The sequence below is a fragment of the Monodelphis domestica genome, chromosome 2 (genome assembly GCF_027887165.1).
Source record: "Monodelphis domestica isolate mMonDom1 chromosome 2, mMonDom1.pri, whole genome shotgun sequence".
In the NCBI taxonomy this organism is placed as follows: Eukaryota; Metazoa; Chordata; class Mammalia; order Didelphimorphia; family Didelphidae; genus Monodelphis; species Monodelphis domestica.
In genome coordinates this window covers 241,602,423-241,622,044 of record NC_077228.1, presented here as the reverse complement: position 1 = coordinate 241,622,044, position 19,622 = coordinate 241,602,423, and the positions used below count along the sequence as shown (strand labels likewise).

Below are 19,622 nucleotides of genomic sequence, written 5' to 3'. Positions count from 1 at the left end.
TTACTTTATTGAACTTCATAAAATGAGTTCACCTAGATGTCTAGGGGCAGAGGATCTCATACTTATGCATTTTAGACACAAGCCTAGCAGTAGATTGAGAGCCAGGCCCAGGGACAGGAATATAACCTCAGGCACTTCCTAGACTGAAAAAAAATCTTTTTTTATTTAACCAGGTCTGTCCAGAACAACATGACAAAGGCAGTAGATGCATTTAGTAAGTATTCTAATGTAGAAAATTAAGGACCTTTCACCCTTCTTCCATGATTGACATTTTGATGCCACTATAAAACTTTTACTTGTCCACTATTGCTACCTTGTTATTATAAAACATTGCCCCTTTTATGGTATTTGTGCAAGGGTGCAAGATTAATAACTGCAAGCTTTTTATTATATGTATTTTTCTTTTGGTGGAGGTGGGGGGAATGATTTATTTGTGGTGATCCCTTCTCAGCCTTTTGATTAAGTTCAGTTAAGTGGATTAATAAATGATATTATAAAGGAGCTCTCCTGAGAGTCTGTGCAGTACAGTAAAAAGTCAGTTAATAGACTTTAAGTGCCTACTATGTGCCAAACACTGCTGTGTGCTCAAGATATAAAGAAAGGAAAAAGAGTCTGCTCTCAAGGACTCATAACAATGCATAAACAACTGTATAAATAGAATATCCTCTATAAATAAGAAAATGAGAAGGGAGAGCATTCTAATAATGGGAATAGCAAGGGAAAATGTCCAGAGTTAGAAGATAGAGTGTCTTGTTTGGGGAAGCGCAGAAGCCTGTGGCACTGGATCTTGGAGTACAATAGGGGATGTAAGGTGAAAAAAGATTGGAAAAGAAGAGAGAGAGGGGAACAGGTAATGAAGACCTCTGAATGCCAGAGTGACCAAAAGACTTATTATCTTGTAGTCAAACTGCAAGTGAACCTCTTCTGAATTTAGATAGTCTGGAAATTACTCAGACTCTTACTTGAAAATTTTTACATTTTTTTAATACTTGTCAAATATTAGCAAATCCTTCAAGAATCTGGAGTCACCTCTATTGTATGATTGAAAATCTGTTACCCCCCCAAATTTATCATTAAATCTCAATAATATTATCTTTTAAGAGATTTATTAATGATCATTAGAAATCAAGGAATAGAGAAGATTCAGAATAAAGACCATGTGCCCATGGCTGGTTAGCCATTTTTTAGTCAACCCCACTCACCACCATCAATGCTGATTCTACATCAGAGAGAGGAAGCCTCCAAAGCCCATGCCCTTTATCCGCTGTCTATAGGAAGTATGTAATGACAGGAAGTCAGTGGGCTCTTGGGATATGTAGTTCTTTTTTTTTAGGGTAACAGATTTTCAATCATACACTATTTAGGTTTTAGAATAGGACTTTTGTGAAAATTTATAAGGATAAAATAAAGTGATAAATGTAAAAAATTTCTGGAATGACATATTTCTGTATTCAATGTACATGAACAATATATTTGTGATCACTTTGCCCAAACATATACAGACCTCAGATGATAAGATCTACCAATCTTCCTCTCAATAATGCCTGAATAAGGTTAACTTTATTTTTGAAAAGAAAAATGTAATTTATTATTATTAAATTGTAACAGTAAGTGAAATTGATTTTGTTCTGGGGAAATGTTTATATTTGATTCAACATTCAACAGTTTTCTCTATTCAAAAGACCTTTCAAACATTTTTTAGAAACATTTGCTAGGGATTACTATTCTTACTTCTGCCAAATATAACTAATTTATTTTGAATCAGAGCTAATTGATTTAATTTCCATGCTATTCAGGTTATTGTAATTTTTGTTAAAACCAACATAGCAGTATGCCTTTACTTATTCTGTCCCAAACTGAACATCTTCCACAATGGAATTTCTTTAAAATGAATGTTTATGGGAACTAGGAATTCTAAACATCAGATCTTTCCCCACAAATCACTATTGATTGAATTGAGTATAATATAAATCAGATTTACATTAGAAGTTTATAGATGTGATTTTAATGAACTATGGTAGTTGACCTTGTAGGTAGATTAGACCAGGTCACTCATATAATATGATATTAGGAGTACTGAAAGGCCCTTCAAAGGCTATTCATTAGCCATATATATACCTGGACATTTCCAATTTAAAAAAAAAAACTATTCTAACTATTGTGCTCAAAGGAATAATAAAGTAGAGGAATTCCATGGGAACTGGAATGACCTCCAGAAATTGATGCAGAGTGAAAGGAGCAGAACCAGGAGAATATTGTACACAGAAACCGATACACTGTGGTACAGTCGAATGAAATGGACTTCTCCCATTAGTGGCAGTGCAGTAATCCTGAACAACTTGGAGGAATCTAAGAAAAAAACATTATCCACATTTAGAGGAAAAACTGTGGGAGTAGAAACACAGAAGAAAAACAACTGCTTGAATACATGGGTTGAGGGGATATGACTGGGGATGTAGACACTAAATGAACATCCTAATGCAAACACCAACAACATGGAAATAGGTTCTGATCAAGGACACATGTAATACCCAATGAAATTGTGCATCAGCTGCAGAAAGGGTGGGGAGTGGGGAGGGAGGGAAATAATGTGATTCTTGTAACCAAGGAATAATGTTCTAAGTTGACTAAGTTAATTAATTCAAGAACTAAAAAAAAAATCTATTCTACTTCACATTTGAGGCTACATCAGACATGCAAAATTATTTTAAAAGGGTAACCATAATGAGCTGGCATGTAGACCAAAAAGTTTGTAAATCAATACATTTACAACATATTTTTTGACCTAAGCCTGGTCTATAACTTGTCTGAGACTTCCCTTAGCATAATTCTAGTATTCTAGTATACTAGGTAGAGAAGAAAAAGGTAGAATGAATCCTCTAATATGGCAGATCCTTAGCATCATAACTAGAATTTCTTTCAAGATATTTATCTGCTGCCATTGTTGGTACAGCCTCAGTTTTTTTGTTCTGGCTAAGGAAATTCTTGCGAGTACTGTTTTGCTCATTCAAGTCTAATATCTTCTAATATCTATTATTTGCAGAGAAATCTCTTAAATTGTGTATCACCAAAGAAATCTTGTATCTCAGTGTTACAACTGCCTACACGGGTAAGAAATTAATGGGAAAGTTGGTAAATATCTAATGATTCTAGGGCAGCATTGTGACACTACAGCTAGAGGTTCAGAAATAAATCCCTATGTTCTGACATGAACAAATGTAATAATTCACTGTGTAATGAGATATGCAAAGAAAACTGTAAGAGTAACCTGTGGCCACAGTATTTTTTAATTTTATGATAATTTTAAAAGTGCTAGTTATCTTCTTTTATCTTCATGAACCTCAAAGAGAGGAGAAATTAGAAACAAAAATAAGACATTGTAAAATTAAGTTGTAACCTTGGAGAATATTCTGTTTTCTTACTAGTTTAATAGTGTAATTTCTTTTTTGACTCATAAAAAAATTGTTTTTAATTTAAAACATTGTGTTGTACTTTTAAACCAAAATATTTAGCATTATCTTTTTACTTTTGTCCATTTTCCTTACTAAGAAAGGTATTCACAAGAAAGTTGAAAATTTTCATTTTCATTTCCTATTTATATTAACTATAACAAAGCTATGAGCTTTACTTATCCCTAAAAGAAAGCTAAGAAGTTAGTCTTGATAACATCATTGTACATTTGAATAATTTTTATCGTAAGGCTCATACAGATGCCATTTTGTGGCTCATGTTTTTCACTATGTCTGTAGCAAATCAGAATTATATATTAAGTAGAAAAAACCGTCCTATTTATCTTAACCATCTTTAAGCGATCAGCCTGTCATTTAGTGCTTCCTGTGTGTCAGTGCACATACAAAGGCAAATAGCAAAATGATTGCTTTTAAGTGACTAATAATGTTCAATGAGAATTATGAGATTTTTAGAAGTGTGTATGTCTTTTTTTTTAGATTGATGCTCATAGACAGAATGATAAAAGAGAGATTATAATTCTTTAATTAACTTGCGGATTTTTCTCTAAAGGCCTGGAATTAACATTCTTCTCTGGTATATATGGGACCTGTATTGGTGCTGTAAATCAGTTTGGCACAGAAGAAAAGAGCCTTATTGGACTTTCAGGCATTTTCATCGGCATTGGAGAAATTTTAGGTTAGAAATAATCATCTTTCCAAATTTGTGGAGTTTCTTTTAAAACTTTTATATGATGCTCTATTTTTCATGTCCTTCAGTTTCATTTTCTTGCACTTTGTAGTTCTGGTCATTTTCATCATTAGATGAATTTTAGATGAATATTAGAATATTAGAATAAATAGATCAAATCAATTAGAAATAAAATTATCAAGATAAAAAATAAGTAACATTTCCCAAAACTTCCTATCAAAACACAATTTTTTATCTATTGCATTTCTAGAAGGACCATTAATTGTAATAGTTGTGTTTAATTCCTATGTAAGTGCCTAAAACTGTTTTATAGTTAAGTATATAAATCTTTTTTTTTTTAAACCCTTACCTCTCTCTTAGAGTTAATACTGTGTATTGGCACCAAGGCAGAAGAGTGGTAAGGACTAGGCAATGTGGGTTAAGTGACTTGCCCAGGGTCACACAGCTGGGAAGTGTCTGAGGCCAGATTTGAACCTAGGACCTCCCATCTCTAGGCATGATTCAATCCACTGAGCTACCCAGCTGCCCCCAAGTATATAAGTCTTAATTGGTAGTGATATAATGGAAAACTTGCTTCATTATGAACTGACAGATTTGAAATTTTATGATTCAAATGTTAGGGCCTCAAGAGAAAAAAACATAGTATGGTAGAAACAACATTAGATTTGATTTGAAAGTCCTGGAGTTTTGAATGTAGTCTATAAAACTTCTGATATCTGAATGACCTTGGGCAAGTCACTTAACTTTCCTCTTAAAAATGAGAGGAACTAATTAGGATAAAGGACAAACCCAACTCAACATCCCAGAATCCTAGGTAGTTTTCTAATAAATTAACTACTTTTCTGATTTCTATTCACTTTAGCCTAAGAAGGCTTTTCTTCCTCCACTTAATATCAGGAATTTCATATTCCTGTTTCAGTTTTGAATTTGAAGTATTTCCAATGTATTGCTTTCAGGTAACAAAAAAAAAATAATATTCAATTAGAGCATTTCCCTCAAAGCTTATTAAGGTAGATATAAAAATATTATTATCTCCATTTTACGTTTTAAACCAAAGCAGTTTCAGTATTTTTTGCCAAGAAAACCCCAAATAATGTCACAAAGAATTGGGCATGCTGAAAAAATGACTAAACAACAGAAGGCTTAGAAGACTGCCTTTGATATCACACACAAGAAGTGTCTTAAGACCCAAGTAAGTGACAGCCAGATGGTACAGTGGAGAGACCACTGAGCCTAGAGTTAGGAACACCTAAGCTTAAATCTGGTCTCAAATACTACTTTTGTGATCCTGGGAAAATCATTTAGCTGATGTCATTTTCATCACATGTAATTTGGAAATAATAATAGCACCCACGTCCCAGGGTTGTTTTGAGAATTAAGTGAGCATTTTGTAAAGCATGACACATAGTAGGTGATTAATAAATGCTTTGTTCCCTTCTTCCTTAAGACATATGTAAGGGGCAGCTAGGTAGCTCAGTGGATTAAGAGCTAGGCATAGAGATGGAGGTCCTAGGTTCAAATCTGGCCTCAGATACTTCCTAGCTGTGTAAACCTGGACAAGTCACTTAACACCCATCCCACCCCACCCCCATTTCCTAGCCCTTACTGCTCTTCTGCCTTGAAACAAATACACAGTATTGATTCTAAGATCGAAGGTATGGGTTTAAAAAAAACAAAATCATATATACATGGTGAGATTTAAGCCAATGCCTCCTGACTGCCAGCCCAATAATCTCTATATGTAAAGAATTGGTTTTATAGAGGATTTCAATGAAGTCTAGGATACCCCTAGCCTTGACAAGCTCATATCACTGTCTTATAGAGGAGGCAAGCACATGAAGAATAAATTATTCCTAAAAGTACAAGGCAATGTAAAAATGGGTAGAAAGTATGTGGTATATGCTGGACTAGTAGTCAGGAAATTTGGAGATCTGGTCATAAACTAACTATATGACTTCGGCCAATTTATTAACATCTTAAAACTCTAATTTCCTTTTTCAAAGGATAGAAATAGCTCATATGAAACTGTTATATAACATAGTATAATAGAAAGAGTAGGGATATTTGGAGTCTGAGGACTTGAGTTCAAATCTCTTCTTTGTCACTATGTGACTTTAGGCAAGTCCCCCCTCACCATCCCCCACCAACTCAATTTCCTCATCTGTACTTTGGTTGGATTTGGTAATCTCTGCATTTCCTTCCAGCTCTAAATCTATGCTCTTCTGGTCTTAAATTATCTGACAGATCTAAAATTATTTGACAACTGGGCTCTACCTAATTGTTTTCTAACAGTATATTTATTTTAATCTGGCTTAATATATATTGATTTTAAAATGAAAGTAAAAATTATCCAAAATGAATGATATGGTTCTGTCTGGGGGTCCTGATGGGTCCAGACAAACATTTAGGGGTCCCAAAGGCATGAGGAGAATGAGACATGGTGAGAAGGATGACATGAACACATTTGGGAGTCAGGGGGATCATGACAAGCTGTTTGCGAATCATGATGGAGTTTATTTCATTACAGCTGTTGTTATATAGAGATTTTGGTACATGCTAAGGGATTAGGTAAGCTTTTCACATAAACAGTTGTTGATAATAATTTACAAGATCAGCACGAAGGACTCATCGAATTGAGATAGAGTTTTCTATAGACTAATAAATCAATATGTCAGTGTGTAACCATCTAACCCAGATTCCCAGAGAATGCATACCTTAGTGGTTCTTGATTGGAACATCCAGCTTTAGCAAAGAAGGAGGAGAAGGAGGAGGAGTTGAAGCCTCAGGTGAGGAGTGAGCTACGTGTCTGACTTTAACTGCAGTATAGCTACCCCAGAGTCTTTGCAAACTGGGAGATATTTTTTTTAAAATTTATTCTGAAGTTAAACACCAAAAAACATTTTCATGCATATATGAGAACATAAAATAGGATTTTTATGAAATCCTGATTCTCTATTTCATACTTATTACTTTTTCAAAAATATATTTTAAAAATTTACATTGTTTTTTCTGTTTAGTTATTTTTATTTTTGGATTAATATATATTTTTTATTAATCTGTCCTTTCCACTAGCCCCCTTTTCCACTGAGCAAATAAAAATTCCAAAATAAATCTCACCGTATATATCTATGTAGTCCTACAAAACAATTTCCCACATTAGCAATGTCTGAAAATCTCATATTGCATTTTAAGCTTATCATAAACTTTCTGTCATGATGTGTGTCATATTTCATCTTCATTTTGGCAGTGGGGGTCATCATTTTGTATTACATTTATCAGAGTTCTAAAGTTTTTCAAAGATGCTTTTCTTTATATGGGTTATCAGTGTATAAATTGATAGAGTTCTTACTTTTCCTTGTATCAGTTCATAAAAGTCTTCCTAGTTTCTTCTGAAATTGACCATTTAATATACTTTTTAGTGCACAATAACAATCATATATCACAACTGATAAAACTGTTCCTCCTTAGCTTCCAAATTTGGCTACCACAAAAAGTTGATGTAAATACTTTTGTTTCTATAGATCAATTTCCATTTTCTTTTATTTCTTTGGGTATGAGTTTAGTTTTCATTTTAGTGGATCAAAGAGAGGGTTTTTCTGGCAAATGTTTAATAACATGTTCTCCAGAAAAGAATGTGTGTACAGCTCACTTTTAAGTTTATTCTGCATTATTAACATTTTCTCCAACATTTTCATAAGTCTAGACAACTAATAAAACAATTAAGGCTTGTTTTATGGCTTTTTGCTCATTTCAAAGATGCATATGCTAATGCTAAAAATTTAATAATCTCTCCCAAGTTGGTTCCATCTAACTCTAGCACACCCCTGGAAAGTATATATTTGACTTTAGAGCTTTCTGGTTATAGTTCCAAAATGGTTTCCGGAATGGTTGGGCCATTTCACAGCTTCACAAACAATACAAGTGTAGTGCTCCCAACATTTGTCATTTTCTTCTTTTTACCTCTTTGCCATTTTCATTTTTCTAATTAGTGATGCTTTAGAGCATTTTTTATGATTATAGCTAGCTTGGATTTCTTCCTTTCAAGACTGCCTCTTATATTCTCTGTTGGGGAATGGTTCTTAGTCTTCTAAATTTTAGTCAGTTCTTTATGTTTCGGTGGCCCTTTTTGTGAATCTATTGCTATGTTCCCCACTCCCCCAAATCTCCTATTCAAAACTGAGAGAAAGAACAAAGGAAAAAATAAGTAAGCATAGCCAATCAAAATAAACCTATACAACAACTATGTCTCTTTCTGCACTTTCAGTCTTTTATCTCTATTTTAAGAGGTGGGAAATGCACTTTATTTTAGATCCTCTGGAGACTTGGTTAACATTGATCAGTCTTTCAAAGTTGTTTTTCTTTCTTTCTTTTTTTTTAAACCCATACCTTCTGTCTCGGAGTCAATACTGTGTATTGGCTCCAAGGCAGAAGAGTGGTAAGGATTAGGCAATGGGGGTCAAGTGACTTGCCCAGGGTTACACAGCTGGGAAGTGTCTGAGGCTGGATTTGGACCCAGGACCTCCCAACTCTTGGCCTAGTTCTCAATTCACTGAGCTACCCAGCTGCCCCCCCCCCCAAAGTTGTTTTTCTTTACAGTGTTACTGACCTTGTATAAATTGAACTCCTAGTTCTTCTCACCTGTGAAGATTGAATTTAGCTCACCCCTGATTGTAACAGTGAAGATACTTAGCTCTTCCTTGATTGTAATCCCCTGATTGTAACAATGAAGGTACTTAGCTCTTCCTTTATTGGGAAGATTGAATTGTAATCCACAATCTGTTTTTAGATTTTAATCCCCAAAAGGTGGTAACTCAGTATTTGAAGTAGATCTACCCACTTTAACTACAAAAAGGTGTTAACTAACTACAAAAGGTGAACTAACCACAAAAGTTATAACTAACCACAAAAAGGTGTTAACACCCATTTCATGCATTGAGAAGGACTGTGACCCACATGTGAATGAGTGGGCAGTCCTGGAGAGGAGTGTCTGCTGTGATTCTGCATGCATAGCAGGAATCTTTCACTCTTGGTGAGTGCAAGGCTGACTTAGTGACCCCCGCCTTTCTGGAGGTGTGAACCTCCAAAAAAGGCCAATTGTCTTGAAACTCTCTTCCCTGATTAAGGCCTTAGAATTTCTACCTGGCTCAGAGGAAGTCGGAGTTTTCTCTTTCTCATTCCTTAAATCTTCCTCTATTGTAAATAAACTACTATAAATTACATTTACTTTAGTAATTCATTTTGGGGTTTAGAAATCAAATCCCTGGCGACCACCAATCAAGTCCAACCACAAATAATAATTTAACACACCTCACTGCTCCAGTTCTGCTTCCTAGGATTCTTTGAAATTGTTTCTTTCATATTTGCTTACAGCACAATAAATATTCCATTACATTCATATACCACATTCTGTTCATCCTTTCCTCCAGTTGTCTTAGAGGAAAGATAAGTCACTTAGATTCTCATTCTTTGCTGTTCTATCTTTTTGTCCTCTGTCTCTTCCCTTCAGTGTCAGGAAATTTGGGAGATTTTTTGTGATTTTCCTTCTCAGCTCTTCTGTTTCCCTTTTACTGAATTTTCTACACTAGATGTGTGTTCAACCCTCTTTTGTCTATTTTAGATGAGTTAAAATTCATCTGATACCCATTCCCCCTATTATTTCCTTTTATGTTTGTATATTCTAACATAGCCCAGTTATGAGAAATAGCAAGCTTCACCTTCTTCTAATCTGTTCTACTATATTCCATTTATCTTTGCTTCTCTTTTTCTCCCTCAAACCTTCCCAACAGAACCAATTCACCCCAGGATCTCTGCTTTTCTTTCTTCTTTCTTTTAAACCTTTACCTTCCATTTTAGAATAAGTACTGTGTTATTCATTCCAGGGCAGAAGAGTGGTAAGGACTAGGCAATGGGGATTAAGTGACTTGTCCAGAGTCATACAGCTGGAAGTGTCTAAGGCCAGATTTGAACCTAGGATCTCCTATCTCTAGGCCTAGCTCTTAACCCACTGAGCCACCCAGCTGCCTACTCTGCTTTTCTTATTTATCGCCTTCATTGTTCTTTGACAATATTAAGATTCAGATAATACTTTTTTCTTCCATGTTATAATGTTAACATTATATCCTTCTCATTGCTGAAATAACCTTATATTTCTAGGTTTCTTTTAACTTGTTGCATTTCACAATTTCTGTTCAGCTCTGGGCTTTTCATCAGAAATTCTTCAAAGTACTCTATTCCATTAGAGATCCATTCTCCCTCCTATGATGTTATATCCAGTTTTGTAGAGTAAGTTATTCTTGAATGATTGTCTCTCTTGCTATTTAGAATGTTATATTACAAGTTTTCTCATTTTTAGTAGAAGCTTCCAAGGTCTTATATGATCCTGACCACGATTTTCTTTGAACTTGAACTCCATCTTTATTATTTTTTAATTCAAAGATATTTTATTTTCCCAATTATATGTAATATAATTTTCAATATACATCTTACCAAATTATGATTACATGATTTGTATTCTTTCCCTCCTCCCTCCCAGAACCAATAAACAATTCCACTGGGTTTGACATGTATCATTGTTCAAAACCTTTTTTCATAATAGAGTAATCATTTAGAGTCACCACCTTCAATCATATCCCCGTCAAACCATTTGATCAATCATATGTTTTTCTTCTGCATTTCTACTTCAACAGTTCTTTCTCTGAATGTGGATAGCATTCTTTCTCATAAGTCCCTCAGAATTGTCCTGGATTATTGCATCGCAGCTAGTAGAGAAGTCCATTAAATTTGATTGTACCACAGTGTGACAGTCTCTGTGTATAATGTTCTCCTGGTTCTGCTCCTTTCCCTCTGCATCAATTCCTGGAGGTCTTTCTAGTTCACATGGAATTAAATTTTTATTTCATATAACACTCTTCTTTGTTCTACAACCTCAGAATCATCCATGACTCTTCACTTGTATCTACCCTACTTGTCATATCTTGTCATTTCTATATTAACACTGCCTCTTAAATACATATCCTTCTAGTCACAACCCTAGCTTGGACTCTCTTCACTACTTGCCTAGGATTCCTTCTAATTGATCTTCTGCTTCAAGTCTGTCCCCAACTCCAACCTATCCTCCACTAACAATGATTTTCTTTCTTTTTTTTTTAACAATGATTTTCTTAAAGTGTACATCTGACCAAATACCCCCTCCCCCAATTAAATAAACTTACAGGATCAAATATAAAGTCTTCTGAGTGGTATACAAGCATACCTGTTCCTAACTTTACAAGTTTTATGTACTTTATATCCCTTCATGTGCCCTGTGATTTAGCTGTAGTGCCTTAATTGCTATTCATTCTTCAATGTGACATTCTGACTCCAGATCCTGTGCTTTTGCTTCTTACCTAAGCATTTAATAAATGTCTTTTGATTGAATTATTCTTTTTCAGTGGGGTTGGGCTTGGCCAGGACCTTTCCTATTTCCTCTGCCAAACGCCCTAGGACAATTTTTAGACTCTCTATAAACCTTAATTTAGTGATTATTACCCAAAATATGAGGTCTTTGTTAAATGACCATAGATGCATACTGGAGGAATCAAATTGTATCGATCTTGATATTCTTGCTATAAACAAAAACCTTAAAATGCAAAGGTGGATGAGAGGTTTTCTTTGGAGAGGTGAATAAGGGAGTTGACAAAGCTGATTTTGCCAAAACCTAAAGGCAACAGGAAACATTTTATGTCATTATTTCATCTTGTAGTGCTCATGATAATATTTTCATTAAGTCTACCATGAAAATAAATGCAGTATGCACCATCAACTGCAAAGGAGAAAAGGTAGAAAAATTCTACAGAGAATCTCAGTAAGAATCTCCAAATTAACATGTACTTTGAAACTAGTATTTATTAAGTACCTTCTATGTGCCAGGCATTATGCCAGACACTAAGGGAAAAAAACAGTTGCTACTCTCAAGGACCTCATAATCAAATGGAGAGATAACATGCACACAACTATGAACAAATGATTATTTTGGATAAATTTGAGTAGATTCACAGAGGGAATTCACCAAGATTAAAGAGGATGGAGGAAGTCTTCTTATGCAGGTATGATTTTAGCTGACATTTGAAGGAAAGCTGGGAAATAGAAATCAAGAAGGAGATTGTTCCAGACATGAGTATTTTTTTATAACCAGCTCTTTTTACTATCAAGGATAATAAAGTCACTTAATCAGCCTCTTTAAAATCATAACCATGGAGTTGCTTTTATAAAGGAAGTGGAAATAGTACTGAAGAAAACAAAGATGATGACAGTAATCCAAGTTTATGCAGATATGCAGAAAAGGTTTGTGCTAGAAGTGACATGATTTTGAGGACCCTGAACAGTAGATTCTTAACTTATCTGAAGAAAGGGAAGAAATCTGAGACTTTTTAAAATCACTTAAGAGTAAATAACTAATAAACATCAATAAATATTGACCTATATGACTTTTCCCCAGCTATTTATAATTTGTACAATAATCTAAATATTGAGGACATTCTTGGGTATTAGAAAAGGGTAGGCTCACTCAGCAATACAGTGATCCAGGACAATTCTAAAGAACTTACGACAAAGAATGCTATCCACTTTCAAAGAAAGAACTGTTGGAGTTGAAATTCAGATCAAGGCATACTATTTTTCACTTTAGTTTGTGTTTTTATTTTGGAGTTTTGGTTTTATATGAGTATCCTCTTATAACACTGAACAATATGGAAATATGTATTGCGTGATAATACATATATAACCCAGAACACATTGGAGGGAAGAAGGGAGACAAAACATGTAGAAAACTGTTACTAAGTGAAATTGGGAAAATAAAATATCTTTAAAAAAAATTCACCAAAAAAAGAAAGAAAAGAGAAAGCTTTCATAAATCATTTCCCATAGTAGACAGCATCTTTACCAGTAAATAATTTGCTGAAAGATATAGAGAATATAAGATTCTGTTGTCCTTATGAAAGTCAATTTAGTGGTGCAAAATTTTTCCTTAAGGAATTTCCAATTAAATATTTTCTGTTGCTTGTGTCAAAATTATATTGAATCCTTTAGAAGATCCTCTAATCAATAATAAACCAGGAATAGGACATAAGATATATATGCTAACTATAGGTTTTCATTGCTATCATGGAGGAGGGCTGGCTTAGAGTCCAGATTAAAGATTATGAGGTCCAGCACATTCTCTTATTTGCCATTAGCAAGATGTCATCTATATCATAACATTGTACAGCCTTTAAAAATGAGATTCATACTCATCTTCAAGAGTTTGGTCAACTTTCCACATAGGAAAACCAAGTGTTTAAAGGATGCCTGTTATGATTGTAGTATACAAAGGAACAGCTCTTAGAGTGTGTGTGTGTGTAAGTGTGTAAGCTTCTCCTGGAGATGAAGGTCTTTTTTTTTTTTTAATATTAGTATTCTTGTGGTATATATCTCTGAGTCATGAAATGTTATAGTTTGTGAAGAATCAAAATTGAAGATCACCCAAACATCAGTGACAGATGTGGCCAGGTTGTAAGATATTAGAAAGTATGATTATGAAAACATAATGTAAAAGGCATTAAAGAAATGTATTTTTTTTAAAAAAGAGAGGGATTGCTTATGCACCAGTCCTGTGTATTGCTATCTTTGAGATGTGTGACAAGGAAATCACTTTAAAAGACTGATATATATTAATTTAAGGTCGCCAAGGAATTCAGCTATGTAATTCCTAAATGAAAACTCAAGTCAGCAGTCAACCTTTTATAGAGTTTAATTACAAACAGGAGGAAGAAAGGAATTAGAGATAGAGAAAGGGGAGAGAAGGGAATAGGGCTTAAATACCCCTTCTGTTTAGGCTGGGCCAAAAGGCCCAAGCCCTTAGATAGCTGAGGCAAAGAAAGGAGATCAGTCCCTATTACTGTAAACCTCAAATTTCCTTAGACTTATAAATGTTGGAAATTTCACCATTGGGATATTTCATACTTGGAAAATTTCTTACTGATAGTCTATTGGAATGGGAACCCCATTGGCATGGGAGGTTCTTTCTCTTCCCTTCTTAAGATTACTTTAGGACAGAAACCCTTTGCTGAACAATGGAAAGGACTTTGACCTATGCTTAAGCATAGAACAGGAATTTCTTTGAGTCTTGATTGATTTTAGAATTGATACAATGGAGATACTTGGAATAAATCTCCACCCTATTCAGTCCTAATAGGATTGAGTAAGGGCTGCAGCCTAGATCAAAATTTAATTATTCCAATCTCTACCATACTCAAGTTAACAGGATTTAGAAAGGGCTGTAGCAAAGGAGTAAAGATTTAATCATTTGAAAATATAACCTTCAACAGACATGTGCAAAAGCCAGAAACCTCTGGGCGGTCCTGGGTTAAGCTAGAGCCTCCATTGGCATAGGGAAATTGATGAAGAGTGATTGGTAGATGGGAGAACTGAGGGGAGGAACTTGGATGGTTTCCTTAAAGATAGGGGGTCTGGAGACTCCAGGGAGGTGGTGGGAGAGAGTTGGGTCGGTGTGGTTCCTGGGCTCGGGGAAGGCTTGCTCTGAAGGAAGCTGAAGGTGGGGGCCTCTGAGACTGTTTCTCCATTTTGGACACGTGAGTAATAGGGACTGATCTCTTTTCTTTGCCCCAGCTATCTAAGGGCTTGGGCCTTTTGGCCCAGCCTAAACAGAAGGGGTATTTAAGCCCTATTCCCTTCTCTCCCTTTTTCTCTCTCTCTATCTCTAATTCCCTTCTTACTCCTATTGTAATTAAACTCCAAAAAAGGCTGACGGCTGACTTGAGTTTTTCTTTTAGGAATTACATAGCTGATTCCTTGGCGACCTTAAATTAATATATATCAGTCTTTTAAATTGATTCCCTTGTTACATTACTCACGTGACCAAAATGGAGAAACAGTCTCAGGGGCCTCCACCTCCAGCTTCCTTCAGAGCCAACTCTCAAAGCACCACCTCTCAGACCAAAAACCTCTCCAACCCAACCACCCTCAGTCCTCAGACCCTTCTCTCTTTAAGGAAACCATCCAAGTTCCCTCCCCTCAGTTCTCACATCTACCAATCACTGTCCATGTCTTCCCTGTGCCAATGGTGGCTCTAGCTTAACCCAGGACCGCCCAGAGGTCTGTGGCTTTGCACATGTCTGTTGAAGGTCATATTCTCAATAATTAAATCTTGATCCTTTGCTGCAGCCCTTCCTAAATCCTGTTAGGACTGAGTGGGGTGGAAATTGTATTTTCCAAGACCTGGTTCTGTCATTCCAAGTATCTCTATTGTATCAATTCTAAAATCAATCATGACTCAAAGAACTTCCTGTTCTATGCTTAAGCATAGGTCAAAGCCCTTTCCATTGTTTAACAAAAGGTTTCTGTCCTAAAGTAATCTTAAGAAGGGAGGAGGAGGAACCTCCCATGCCAATGGGGTTCACATTCCAATAGAGTTCCCACTATCAATAGGAAATTTTTCAAGTATGAAATTTCCCAATGGTGAAATTTCCAACATTTATAAGTCTAAGAAATTTTAAGGTTTACAGATGTAAAGAAAAGTGAAAGTCCCCAGAATGTTAAATGATTATTTTGTGGCAGATTTATATGTAAGAATCTGTGATTGATAAGCATAGTTGTGTTTTATTTTGCCTCACTGGTAGCATTACCCACAAAAGCATTACCAGTCCATCTAAATATTGTGTATTTGAAACTAGTTTGCTTAAAAAACTTAAGTCATGGGGGCAGCTGGGTAGCTCAGTGGAATGAGAGCCAGGCCTAGAGATGGGAGGTCCTAGGTTCAAATTTGGCCTCAGCCACTTCCTAGCTGTGTGACCCTGGGCAAGTCACTTGACCCCCATTGCCTAGCCCTTACCACTCTTCTGCCTTGGAGCCAATACACAGTCATTACTTTATAGTTCTAACCTATATGTTAAAATACTCCCATATTATCAACCTTAGGCTTCCTTGGAAACATATGAAACTTGCCTGTTTTTGCTTGAATTCTATGTGTGGTTCTTCCTTGCTAGACTGAATGCTATTAAAGCAATTTCTTTCGTTACCTAGTTTTGGGAGTCCATAGTCTTATCTGATAATGTTTGAAGTATTATGAGTGACCTCTTACTTATGTTCTTCATGTAACATTCTATTTTAGAAAGTGCAACGAATCAAAATACTTTAGTTGTTAATAGTGCTTTATGGAGCTTTCATGTCCATTTTTTTTTATCCTCAAAGCATATCTGTCATGTAAGATATCAGATATCGCTCCCATTTTGCAGAAGAAAAAACCTATTTTTTTTCAATAGTGATTTTCCCAACATCATATCTCTAGTAAGCAGAGGAACCAGGTCTAAACCCAGACTTTGAAAATTTTAGTCTTTTCATACATTAGGTAAATTGGAGCAAATAACTTAATCTTAAGAGAATCTCAGCTTTTTAAGGTTAAAGAGAGGATAATTAAGTAATTTCCTATTTTACTGAGATGTTAACAAGGATCATTTCAGATAATATGAATAAAATGCTTTTAAAACCTATACAATTACTATTATTAAAGTGGGGCTCAGAGAAGAAACTGGAAAGAAAAAGTAGTTGGGGGCAATTTGGAGTTTTATGGTTCATAGACCATTTAATTGAGATTAGAATAAAAAATTGATAGTCTGGCTAAATAGTTTCCTTTGTTCATGTTTGTTATGAGCAATGATTCATACATGAGTTGTACTAGATAATAGCACAGTATAGGGCTTTTTAACCTTTTTTTTCCATGTCATAGACCTTTTGATAGGTGTATGGATCCCTTCACAGCATAATGTTTTTTGATGTACAAAATAAAATACATAGAAAGAGCACTGGAATATGAGTCCTCATCAGGCAGAGATCTTTGCTTGTATATAGGTTGGTCTAGATGGCCCCTGAAATTCTTTAATTCTGAATTATAAAACCTGGATTATTTCTAGTGAGCTATGCCACTCACTTGCTATTTGATAGGCTGGGCTGTATTTCTTCATTTATAAAAAAAATAAAAGGATTGAATTAAATAATTACACTGAACTATATCAGTGAAGTACTTTCAGTTCCAAGATACTGTTTCTGAAGTCCAATCCACTCTAAAAATATAATGGCCATATGATCTCTGATGTTTTCCCCCATTGATAAAAATCTGCTTATACATTTTGCTTTGCATTCAAATTATGGACAAGTGAGTTTAATGATTATTCTTCTCCAAAACACTTAGTATTTTGGTTCTTATTATAATTTTCCATGTAATGGAGGTGTTGAATTTCTTATCTTTTGTGAACAATAATAAATATCTCTCCTCATTCACAACCATTGGATAGTAATATTTTGCCTTCTTGACTTTGTAGGTGGAAGTCTCTTTGGCTTGTTAAGCAAGAACAGTCGTTTTGGCAGGAACCCAGTTGTGCTGTTGGGCATTTTGGTGCATTTTGTAGCTTTTTATTTAATTTTTCTTAACATTCCCAGTGATGCCCCAGTTGCTCCTATTGAAGGAACTGATAGCAATGCTTATATCAATTCAAGGTATAGTAACTTGTCTTGCCTATGACTGACTCCCTTTTCTTAGTAACTTATTTAGGGGAAGGATAAGGTTCACAAATACCTAAGGATGTTACCCTGAAAATCTGTTCTGTCTACCAGAAGGTAGCTGTTAATATCTGTTGGTAGAGTTGAACCTTAGAAAATTGGAAATAATCCTAAAATTATTTCTATAGTTTTGTTTGTATAGTATAAGTTTGTTGGTTTTTCCTTCCTTTACAACAAGTTTAGCCAAAAGACAAAAGCTAAAGGGAAAAAAAGAGAAGTGAAAAATAATAGCAATAGTTAATATCTATGTGGTATTTTACTAATTATAAAGTACTTCATATAGGTTCTTTCATCCTTATAGCAGTCCTTCAAGATATTGCAGATATTATAATCCTCCTTTTATATAGATGAGGTAATAACCAGGGTAAAGAGATTAAGTGACTTGACCAATATCACTCAGCTAATAAATGTTAGTTGGGATTTTAACCCAAGCCTTCTGGTATCAAATACAGTCTTCTGTTGCTTGTGTCATTGCTGCCTTTCTGACTAGATCTCAGAATTCTTGGAAGTTGGATTTTTAGGTCTTCAGGAAATTGGCCTTTCAATGGAAAACCCTTTAACATTGTGATATATGGACCATATGTTAATATCAGGCCTCATATCCATGCTGACAAAAGATATTGAAGCTTTCCCTGAAAAACAGAAATTATTCTGGAAATGTCATAATGAGAACTAGCCCAGAATTGAGAGAGGACTATTTTAGAAGACAGAAAGATCCAGACTGAAGTCTTGCCTCTGACATGTACTTGCTGCTTGACTGTTGGCACATCATTTAGATTCAACGTTCTAGAAAAACCTCTTGAGATTCTTAAGTTAACATTTTTATTTCAATAATAAATTTCCACATAAGTTTTATGAAATTAAATGATCTACATTGTTTTCCTCACTTCTTCCCTCCCCGCTCCTGGAGCTGACAAGCAATTCAATCTGGGTTATACATGTATTATCATACAAAAATATTTCCATATTATTAATTTTTGTAAGTGAATAATATTACAAAACTAAAACCTCAAAACACATACCCAAATAAACAAGCTATAAATCATATGTTTTCATCTGCATTTCTATTCCACAGTTCTTCGGAAGTGAACTGCATTCTTTTTCATAAGTTCCTCAGAATTGTTCTGGATAACATTATATTGTTGTTAGTAGCAAAGAGAGACTCTTTGTTAAAGATTAGTTAAAGATTAGTAGCTGATTTGGATCCACCTTTTCCACTTTACCCCCCCTCCCACAACTTCCCACCCATCAGCAATAAAATTTCCCAAGATTTGAAAATAAGTTAATACAAAATTTTATAGTTTTCCACTTCTGTTTTTCTATTTTACCCTTTTAGATTATTTTAAGTTTTCCACTTAGTTTATGTATAGTCCTTATATTATAGTGCTTTTATTTTCTCTTAAATGCCTCTACTAAACACTAGTAATATTTATACAAAATTATTCTTTTTTTTTTCATTCAGCAAAGAGATTGCCTTATTTTGCAGCTTTCTATTGGGTCTTGGAGACAGCTGCTTTAACACTCAGCTAATTAGCATTTTGGGTTTCCTTTATTCAGAAGATAGTGCACCTGCCTTTGCAGTCTTTAAGTTTGTTCAGGTAATGTCATGCTCCTTAAAATGGCAGCTTTTTTCCCCTCTGTATTTGGAATTCATATTATCTTATAATAGTGGATTGGTTTTTATTTAAAAAGTTATTTTTTTATGTCAAAGTTACCCTTTCAAAGAATGTATGACTAGAAGTAGGAAATGGCTATGTAGTTTTCGTGGTCTCATTTAACATAAATAAATGTGTGTGAGTATATAATGAAAAACTTTCCTCTGAAGGGATAGTTGCATGCTTATCTTCTACAACTTAAAGGGAGGACTTTCTCTT

General features: G+C 34.8%; 2 protein-coding genes across 7 annotated transcripts in view; both read left to right on the top strand.

Moving 5' to 3' along the window:
• Window positions 1-19,622, top strand: part of MGAT5B (alpha-1,6-mannosylglycoprotein 6-beta-N-acetylglucosaminyltransferase B) — a 253,842-nt gene that overhangs the window by 12,346 nt on the left and 221,874 nt on the right. Inside the window, exon 1 of one of the 2 annotated variants that reach the window (XM_056814243.1) lies at window positions 4,020-4,146. The exons of the other annotated variant lie outside the window; for it this stretch is intronic. The gene's annotated coding sequence lies outside the window, so the exon portion shown is untranslated. Of the gene's footprint in view, window positions 1-4,019; window positions 4,147-19,622 lie in introns of those variants that run through there. 2 annotated transcript variants of the gene reach the window in all.
• The window catches only part of MFSD11 (major facilitator superfamily domain containing 11), a 36,242-nt gene that overhangs the window by 13,202 nt on the left and 3,418 nt on the right, over window positions 1-19,622 (top strand). For all 5 annotated transcript variants that reach the window (XM_056814245.1, XM_007482974.3, XM_001371304.5 and 2 more), the window contains 5 exons: window positions 174-214; window positions 3,044-3,109; window positions 4,021-4,146; window positions 17,511-17,685; window positions 19,211-19,346. In XM_056814245.1, coding sequence (XP_056670223.1) covers window positions 174-214; window positions 3,044-3,109; window positions 4,021-4,146; window positions 17,511-17,685; window positions 19,211-19,346 — 544 coding nt within the window. The remainder of the gene's footprint in view (window positions 1-173; window positions 215-3,043; window positions 3,110-4,020; window positions 4,147-17,510; window positions 17,686-19,210; window positions 19,347-19,622) is intronic.